At 31.8% G+C, this 10,455-nt stretch overlaps 1 protein-coding gene across 1 annotated transcript; it reads right to left on the bottom strand.

Moving 5' to 3' along the window:
- Nucleotides 1-1,699: 1,699 nt before the first annotated feature.
- Nucleotides 1,700-4,436, bottom strand: LOC107925593 (protein trichome birefringence-like 8). The gene is made up of 4 exons (XM_016856308.2): nt 3,979-4,436; nt 3,336-3,725; nt 2,365-2,523; nt 1,700-2,290 (listed from the first exon to the last, which is right to left on the bottom strand). The coding sequence occupies exons 1-4, from the start codon at nt 4,368-4,370 to the stop codon at nt 1,969-1,971; spliced, it is 1,263 nt and encodes a 420-aa protein (XP_016711797.1). The 5' UTR covers nt 4,371-4,436; the 3' UTR covers nt 1,700-1,968.
- Between the last annotated feature and the right edge of the window lie 6,019 nt (nt 4,437-10,455).

The raw sequence follows: 10,455 nt of genomic DNA, 5'->3' as shown, positions 1-10,455 counted from the left end.
CCCTTTCCTTGCTTTCACACTTTTTTAATGTATGTCCAATCAGACCACAGTAGTAGTAGAAGGTTGGTAGTCTCTCATACTTTAGAGCACATATGATTTTGATTCCGTCTTTTCTAACAAACTTCAAAACCCTACAAATTGGTTTTGAAATATTTATTTTAATTTCAGCCTTAAAAACTCAGTCCAACCCCCATTTCTACCTTTCCAATATATTGCCACAATCTCTCCTATAGCATTTTCAACATCAATCGCGGTTTGACGATCCATGTATTCCAGAGAGATGTTGTAGATACGTAGCCAGAATGGAGACAAGTTAAAATCGTAGGTGACTATGTTTTTGCCTTTAACGAAAGGTAACATAGCAAATAAACAATTATCGAACAGCCATGGAGTGAGATTAAGGATTCTACTTCTGTCTTCCATGCTTCCAAATTTTACTATGATATCATCTTCTTTAAGGGCAACAAAATTTTAACTCATCTTTTGTGAACCATAAAGTCTTAAAAACCCTATACATTGCCTCCCTATTTGGTTTCTCCTCCGCCATTATCTTTCCCACCGCCTATGTCTCAAAACCGTGAAGATTGTTTTCAGTATTGGCACTGATGACCTCGGCATCCTCTTCTTCCAAGAATTTTAGATTTTCAAGCATCGCATTGATATCTTCAACCATGGTAAAACAGGATCACCCCCAGACTAACCACTCCACCACACACTACAGGAACAAAAACAAACAAGAGGGGGCACCGTGGCAAGAAAGTAACCAGAAAACAGAGCCAATACCAACCAAACAGTGTTAAAGAGAACAGAAAGCAAAATAAAAAATATAGAAAAGAACACAAAAAGAACAGCAAGAGAGCAGCACGTCCCTACGCCTACGACAAAACGTCAATCAAGATGTCAGCCCTCTTAAAACCAACCGCTTCCCTTAAAACGAAAAGAGTAAAAATCACATCACGTCACAGATTTCGAAAAACCACCAAAGGAATCTCAAAATTCAAGGGGAAAGAACCGCAAAAGCACAGAAACAATCAAGCTCCCACCTTCGCCATATTATTCAAAACAAACAAAGGCAGACACACAGCTTCAAAGATAGAAACAACACATCTTGGAGAATTCTTGATTTGCACCTTCTGGAGGATGTTGTTTTAATTGATATTTGATTATTTTGATGTTTTATTCTTTGGTGCAACAGTTAATTAATTTAGATATTTTATTTTAGTTTTAATCAATCTTTTGAATTATTAGGTTAAATAATAAAAAGACAATAAATACTAGTAATTATAGTTCTCGAGGGAATGTTATGTATGCTCACCATAGTTATACTATTAATTGCTAGGTGTACTTACGTTAGTCGATTATTAGTTAGTTTAGTGGGCATCATTTTTATATGAAAAAAATTTAATACGGCCAAACCAGTTCGAACTTAAGTTTAACATTTTTTTTATCTAGGTTAGGCTTGAGCAAAATTTTAGGTCCATTTTTGGGTTAGGTCTAAGCTTAGAAAGCAGGCCTAAAATTTTACATCAATCCAATTAAAACTTGACCCAATTTGACTCATGATCAAGTCTAGTTGCTAACATTCATTTTGTATTTTGCCCTCTCTATACAGGACATGTTTAATGTTAATTGTTAAAAAAATTGTGATATTTGTATATTCATACTATGTAGGTCTTGTTATTGTTTCTTTACCCTTTGCTTTCCAAATGCAAATATTGCATGATATAGATTTCTAATAATTTCTTTTTTCATTTTGCGTTACAAATTTTCAGATACAAAATCCACGGTTCACGTCTGAATAATATGATTTAATGATTCTTTGCAGCATGATTATTATCCATTAACTTCCTCATCAACCTCCATGTTTCTCTTTAATCTTTTCCCATAGTTTAGGGATCACTTGGGTTCCAAAAATAATTTCCACATTGACATTCTTTAGGTGCTTTTTCCTCCCCAAGTTTTGGGGGATCACTTGGTTCTAAATTCCATCGACAGTAACTGAGCATAGAGAATCTCATTCCATGTGTCCGGTATACCAGGCAAGCACCAATGGCTACAATCTTGTGGTGCACCAACAGGAGTCCCTGGTTCACGGTGCTTTGAAGGGTGACCATCTTTTCTAAACCCTGTCAAATATGTAATGTTTAACAATCGGACCTTGGAGTTGTTGATTTCTTTGATTGCATTAGCAATGTATTGATTATTCCATGACTCAGGTCGAAGCTTTTTGTAGTCTTGTTCTGGTTCAGTTGCAGCATCACACACTCCCCCATCATCCCATGTACCATTCCTGCAATTTTCACACTCATAAAAACTGTTGGTTTTGTGTGTCATGTAATCGTGTCGTGTTTTGAATTGACTTACAGGTAATGAATGGGTGAATGGTTCCGGATAAAAACGTGGCTGATTTCTGGGTTTAAGTTCTTGGTTGACCATGAAACCAATGTTCTGATAAACCTTCGAAAACCTTCCATCACACCCATTGTCATGTTTATTGTCCCACCTTCCTGAAAATAGCAACCCCTGAAACACACAAAATCGTGTCATTATGCCAGATTTAAGGAATCAAAGGAGGTTTAATAATGGCTTTTGTTCATGTAATATACTTAACTTTTTTTTTTTGGTCGAGTAATACACTTAACTTGAGGATTAGGATTTAGTCCCTTCTACTAATATTATGGCAAATTTCGTGCTTGTAACTGATTTAAAATTTAAAAAAAAGAGAACACCCCAAAATGTGAAATTCTCTATATGTAAAATTATGTTGATGAAAATAATTATTTTGCATTATTTTTTCATATAAAAGAAAATCATCTCACGGCTTGATTTTTTTTTTAAATTCCATCAGTAATCAAAATATTTTAATAGTGCTAATGATTTGAAGTAAGCCATAAATATGTCAAATTGTAGTAAAAAGTTTGAACAATCCAAATTTAATATAATTAAATTTAATTATAAAAAAATTAATAATATGAATTATTTAATTTAAACTTAAAATATTCTTGATTCAAAATTAAGTGGTAAAACTTAAAATGATTCAGCTTAAAATAACCTATTCTAAAAATTTATATTGATAAATTCAAAATGATTTAAACTTAAATTAACTTAAATTGAACCCAAAATTGACTTTAAACCGAAATTAGAAATAATCAAAAATTTTAATCACCCAAATTAACTTAAACTCAAATCAGAAATTATCAAAAAATAAATAAATAAATTACCCAAATTAACCTAACCTAAAAGTAACTAGACCTACCCAATTATGTAACCATATACACACTAAGAAACGGAGAGCATGTAGAGAGAAAGAAAGGTGGGGCGAGGAAAAACCATACATCTTAGCGATTTTCTCTTTGTTCCACCAGTGACCTGTATTGAGGACTATAACATTGGCTCCTTTCCACTGTTTAGAACGCCAATGCAACTGGTCTACCTTAACGATCAGCTTAACTTGAGGTGGCGTGGTTATCGGTCGGCGACCGAGCACGGCTAAGAAAGGTGTTCTGTAGTACTCGACGGTGAGGTTGTAATCTTGAAACTTCATGGAAAGAAACCCCTTGTGTTTCGTTATAGGGCTTCCATTTACTTCGAAGATTGTAGACTTGTTTGAAACTGCCTGAGCTAACATGCAAAGCAGTGACTCCCATTGGTTTCTTCCCATTGAATCACCTGCAAACACTATCCGTCCGTTTCGACTCCGTTCCAAGAAATCGCTAGCATTGAATCTGTGGTTTAAAGTAATTAAACAAGCCTAACAAATCTCGGAAAAAGTGAGAGCCTCGTAGCTACATTATTCGACTCTTCTTGCATATAATTTAGAACCTATGATTTTATAAAACAATTTATTATTGTTGTAGTTACCTATATGTTTGTTTAAACATCTAATGTTTTATTAGAATAAATAGTCGAGTATGTACATATCAATCACCATGCAGTGCATGCATGAAAGAAACAAGGAAACTATTAAAACTTCCATACCTAGGAAGATAACAGCCATGAGGTTGCCATCTCCATTTCTGAAACTCGATGTCTTTTCTTCCGTTCCGATGACACCGGAAACCGGGATCGAGAAACGGGCAGTCCTCGTCATACAACAGAACCGGGTTCTTCTTGTCGACACGAACCCATTTCCCGTAAGAATAATCGCACGATCGCAAGGGATGTGTATGAGGAAAGGGCGGCGGCAGTTTTCGAGGGAAGAAATGATCGAAACGGAACAAAGGGAGTGATCTGGAAGAGCTGCCGAGGTTCAAAGCAATGATGGAGGAGATCAAGATGAAGATGAAACATATAGTGTAACAAAGCTCTCTCTTGATTAGAGCGGCACCTGATGGGAGTTGGTTGATAGTCTGGGTCCTCAATTGATCCATAAGAAGAGGAACAAAGAAATAATAATAATAATAAAATTGAAGAACAAAAGAGGATGGTTTTTTATGTTTTTTTTATTTGAAACATTCTTTTGTAATGAAGAGGAAAAGTAAAAAGACTTGTCGGAGTTTGTGGATTTGGTTTGCTAATTATAGGATGTTTTTATAGTTAAGTAATGAAGTCATAACATGAAAAATGTATATATAACGGTATTTTCAACCATATTTTTCAAGAATACAGAAAATAAATAAGTCTATTTATTACATAGGTAAAAGAGTTTATATGAGTTGTAATTTAATTTTATTTATTTATTTTTTAAATTTAATCGACGAATAAATTGAATTGTTTGAATTTATTATACTCAACTTCAAATTGTTTTAATTGAAGCGAAATCCAAATTAAAAATTTTCAACAGTAAATAAATTTTAAAAAATACAAATTGCTGGAGTTAATTTATGATTCAATCAAATATATATAATGTTAAATCTAGTCCATGTTTAACTGTTTTATCTTTTGGTCACATAAGTGTTAAAGCCTTTTAAAATAAACACTTAATCTTTACAAAAGTGCTCAAATGAAGGTTAAACTTTTCAAAAGGGTTAAATAAGGGCCAAGCGATTTTGAAAGTACTCAAATAAGAATTTTTCAAATATTGTATATCAAATTTTAAGTTATTTTTTTATTTATTTTCTTTTTAAGTAATATTTGATTCAATTGTTATGTGTAATATTCACCTATTTTTTACTATAAAATGGGTTGAAGTTTATGAAAAGTCCTTATTTTAGCACTTTTGTAAAAATTAGGTTCTTATATGAACATTTGAATGGCTTTGCCCTTATGTGAGCAACCTCTAAAAGGTTGATCCCTAATTTAAACATTTAGCATGTCTCTAATTTTTTTTAGACCCTTCAAATTTTAATCAAATTATTTTGCTTTGGACGGAAAATGTGACTAAATTGTTAATGTTTTAATAGCATTGATGCGATAACCCACATTACAGTTTACATGTACTTCATTGTTGATATGGATATTTAAAAAAAAACCTTATATGAACTTTTTTTAACTTTTTTTAAAAAATTTTATGAAGTATTCATGAATTGCCACATGAGTTGCCATGTGAATATCATTAAATTTAAATGGCCGGTTAACTTTTTCATCTAGAAAAAAACAATTTGAATGAAATTTGAATGTTTAAAGGCGAAAGTGATCCAAAAGAAAAAAATAAGGTTAAAATAGCAAAAAGGGAAACATTAAGGGTTAAATTCATCGTTATGCAAAAAAAAAAAAAAAACTACCATCCTTTGACTAAGTCTTAACTTGATTAGCATCATTGTTGTCGCAACAATTTGAAAAACATGAATTCTAATATCCTTCACTATAGGAATTGAAAGATTATGAGTAGCTTAGCCATTGTATCAAAAAGAAGAGAAAATATATAAATATGATATTTAACCTCCTGATCTAGTTATTTGGGTTTCAATGCCTACAACCATTACTATGGCAACCATACCTAAAGTACATATTAAGATCGCTTTCTCTTAGTTTTATGTTGAGAGGAGGCCGACTCTTTCTGGATTAGTTTTCAAAGTGTTGTCTATCTAGAGTTGATAGATCTTTAATGGGTCAGTATCATCCCAAGGTTGAGCTGTGGTTTTATCTCTTAACTCCATAAAGAGCTCGAGCCTAAGGCGGGGTTCACGAAGCAGGAGCTCCACATTAGATTAGGCCGTGCATGATGCATGGTCACTTACCAGTGAGACGTGCACGTCAAATGCTTGGTAGGTTTGAACCCTTGTCCCTTATATGGCATTTAAGGGCATCTATGCTATCGTTTGACCAAAAGGGGAGACCGACTCCTTCTGGAGAAGTCTTCAAAATGTTGTCTATTTGGGGCCAACGGACTCTTTAGCGAGTTGATATTATCCTCAGGTCGAGTCGGGATTTTGTCTCACGACTACATCGAAATCTCAAACCAAAGGTAGGGTTCACAAAGTGAGAGCGCCTTGTTGGATTGGGTTGTGTATGATGCATGGTCCAATCCAACAAGGTGTCTCCGCTCCTTGAACCCCGTCTTTGGCTCGGGCTCTCGATAGATTTTGGAAACAAAATCTCGATTTCACTTGAGGACAATATGGACCTATTCAAGGGATTGTCGACTCTAAACAAATGACACTTCTAAATACTAATAAATGATTCATTTATCGCATGAGTAAAAAACTAATAATTTTATACCACATATCATTTTCAAAAGTAACTTAATATCCATTTTAAATAGAGAGAATTATTTTTCCTTATTATTAAAATCAAACTTATTTTTACTTAAAACATTAAAATAGATTATTTATTGTATATTAATAAATGGAGTAAATGGTGCAAATTAGGTTATATTTAACGCATTTACTAAATTTTTATTGAGTGATTGATGTGTATAGCTTAGTGATAATTTTTTTTTATATTTTCCATATTGGTTTTATAGTTTATATTTAAAATTTATGGTTGCTTCTCTTACTAGTGTTGTTTCTAATGTTTGGACTTACGTACTCTTTTGGGAGTCTAATATACTTTCTCATTGTACCCAACATTGATTAGTTTTAATGATTACTATATGATTACACGAAATGTTGGCATGACAGTTTTTTATGACTTAAAATATTTTTTTTAGATAAATAACAAGCTTATTAAGTCAAAACAACAATACAAGATATAACATAAAAGTTAGTGATTAAACTAAAAAAACATAAAGTATGTGAGGTAACAAACTAGAAAGATGATGCGGTCGTTGAGAGCACCAAAAATATCCTATTCTCTGTAAAATAATGAAAAAGAACAGTAAAGGGGAAGTAGGGTCGAATCCTCAGGGATCGGATTATACGAATGATTGTTTCTTGAAATCCTGGGCAGAATCGTGCCCAAGAAAACTTGCGTGACAGAAAAAAATAAAAAAAATAACAGAATTAAAGATTTAATTTGGAAAAAATAAAAAACAGAATCTAAAATTGACTGAAATTGTCATTACGAAAATAATAAAAATAATAAAGAGAGTTGAAGGAAAAGAAATTCTTATTGGTAGATTCCAGCCTCCAGTTGTCTCATTCCACCTTGGGTTCGATCCTCGGCTTTTAAATGACCCTTATCAAATCAAGTAAGCCAGTTATAGTGGAAGAGGACACCTACGACCACCAGCTCCAAAGATTAGACTTATGATTTTAGGGGAACCTGACTCTAGCCAGTAATCTATGCTAGATCAACGCTTCTTAATGGCGAATCCCACGCCATTTCGTCTCTTTGGCTCGCCAACCTCTGACGCAGTAAGTTAACGAACCGACTATACAATCCTTCCAAAACATACAAAGCGGTCACCTTTGCATATGTTGAAAAAAGCTTACTTCTTAAGGGCCATGGACGGAAGCGTCAGCCCGTAGTACGGAGAAACGATGAATAATTGGCGAGAAGGCTAAGTACGAATTCTAAGCCTCAAGAACCCTTTTTAGGGAATATTGACAACTTTCGGCTAGATAGGTTTTAGTGGCTCATGATAATGGTGGAAAAAGAAATAAATATAAAAATGGAAAAGGAAATTTTATTGAAAGAAAATATAAAGAAACAAAAGCCTAGACTTTTAGGGGGAGAGTGTTTACAGAAAAAGATGAACCCCAAATAGAGTCACTTCACCCCCTATTTATAGTGCTAGGGAGATAGTCTAATTTAACTTAAATTCTAAAAAGATAAATACATTTAATTAAAGATAATTAAAGATAATTAAAATTAAATCCTAAAATTAAATAATCCTAATAATTATCTTAATATTAATTATCCTAATATAAAAAAAATAGAGTCTTATAAAATAAAATCTCTTCTTTTTGCGTTTTTAGTCCTTGTGTCTTCCATGCTCGTACTTTTGGCACAATCTTTTTCCTGTGTCGCATATCAGCCCATTGTGTCTCCAAATTCGCACTTTTGTCCTTTAATTTTGCTTTTGCCTCCAATCAGTCCCTAATCAATAAAAAGACATAAATAGCTCAAACTAGTAGGATCAAGCTCAAAATAAACACATGATTAATACATAAAAATACGTTATTCTAGAGCATTATCAAAAGACAACACATCAAACAAAAGCAGTTAAATGCAAACATGAAAATGCATAGGATAAAAGAAAACCAAGAACATAAATGACATTAAAAATTGCTCGTTCTCATTGTTCTAATAGTTACATGCGTGAAGGAGAGAGATGCACAATAAAGATCACTTAATTGACAATACCAAAAAAATTGCTAGAGATTCACCACCATGGTCATCTGTTAATAATAGCATTTTAGTGCCACCACTATCAGATTGCATTGACAATGAACTCTGATTATCAACAACAATACTAAATGTCCCCAAAAGACTCTTCAGTATTGGTTGTGCACAAATCCAATCCTCAAAACTATTAAAACCATCGTTTTAAGAGAAAATAGAGCCGAGTCCTGTCACCATTGCTACTTTTGAAGAAAGTAGAACAAACTTTATTTGTAACTTGCTGATCTAAACTAATTAAGTCCATTATAAATGTAGTGGGTCAAATATCTACATTTTTTTTCTTTATTCAAATCCAAATTAACAAAACTACCTATATATTTCAATTTATATATTATCCTCAAATAATCTGAGTAATACTATTTAAATACGAATCTAAATTGAATATATTATATGTCGGATACTATTAGAAATGACTTAACTCACTAATTGATACCTATGTTATACTTTTTTCTCATCTTGGTACTTAAATTTATTTATTTATTTTCCAAAAATGGTACTTAAACTAGTTTTTTTTCTAAATCGGTTCCTTCATTCAATCGTTAGTCAAACCACTAAGTCTATTTAAAAATAAATGCTTAACCCACAAATTAGTTTCTAAACTATACATTTTCCCTAAAATTGATACTTAATTTTTTTTATCACAAGTGTACCTAAACTATTATTCCGTTACTCATTTTATACCAAAATGTTATATCCATTCAAAAATTCCAATCAATAATAGACCGTCACATTATATAAACAATTCTTGACTTAAATCACTAAATACAAACAAATATTATAAGCAAGGGGAGGGGATATTCTTTTAAAGAAATTGATTATTTTTTAGAATTAGGATTGAATTAATAAAATGTGTAAATGTTGAGAGTTAAATTTATCATTATACAAATAAAAAAAAGACCACACTAACATTTCATTAATAATTTAAAGGAGGAGTACCAAAAAAAATAATATTAATAATGTTAGTGATGAAATTGAAAATTTTTGAAATTTGGTTACTATAACAAAAATATGCTAATATTTAGATGACCAATAATGTAATTTACCTTTCTTACCGTACACTCTTTTCCTCTCTTTTTTATAATCCTAAAACCAAAATAATTAAATACAAGAAATGGATCGTACTAGGCCTTGGCAAGGCCCAATTTACATGATCCTTAATGGTCTTGGGCACCCGTGCTCAGGTCCCTAGATTTAATTATTGCCTTAGCCCTTGACATATATATGCCTTTAATTATAAATTTCATCCCTCATCTTTTTAAAAATAAAAATTCAACCCTCATTTTAATTTGTCTAGTCTTTGTTCTTTACAAAAATTGAAAATTGAATGCAATTAACTAACACTGTTAATATTTACCGTTAAATTGCTAATTTGGGAATCAACATTTCTACCTTTTATATGCACAAAAAAAATCAATGGTTTTATTAGGGGTTAATATTTTGTTAATTCGATTAATCAATTAATCATTTTTTATATACCAATTATAAAATAAAATGACCAAAGCATTACAATTGAATAAATCAAATCGATTTAAGGGAAAAATGAAAGTTTCAGTTTGGTTTAATTCAGTTCGATTAGTTTATCAATTTTTTGGATTTCTTTTAATATCTATTTATACAATAAAAGGTTTTAGGGTTTTATTTTTAATTAATTGATTTTTAATTTTTTGTTAGGTGTTGGGTATTTTTGGGTTAGATTAGTTTTGGGTTGGGTATTTGGATATTGAATTTAGGTTTATTTATTAATTAAAAAATAATCAGTTTATCCAATTTGAATATCCAAAATTGATA

The sequence above is a fragment of the Gossypium hirsutum genome, chromosome A01, assembly GCF_007990345.1.
Source record: "Gossypium hirsutum isolate 1008001.06 chromosome A01, Gossypium_hirsutum_v2.1, whole genome shotgun sequence".
NCBI classification, from domain to species: domain Eukaryota; kingdom Viridiplantae; phylum Streptophyta; class Magnoliopsida; order Malvales; family Malvaceae; genus Gossypium; species Gossypium hirsutum.
This window is presented reverse-complemented; position numbering and strand designations above follow the sequence as displayed.

Bases quoted from the DNA above. Each gene is read 5' to 3' on its own strand.
- LOC107925593 (XM_016856308.2), bottom strand. From the start codon at position 4,370: ATGGATCAATTGAGGACCCAGACTATCAACCAACTCCCATCAGGTGCC. The intron at 3,726-3,978 runs GTATGGAAGTTT...TTTAAACCACAG, and splicing joins CATGGCTGTTATCTTCCTAG to ATTCAATGCTAGCGATTTCT. The intron at 2,524-3,335 runs GTATGGTTTTTC...TGTGTGTTTCAG, and splicing joins AAAGAGAAAATCGCTAAGAT to GGGTTGCTATTTTCAGGAAG.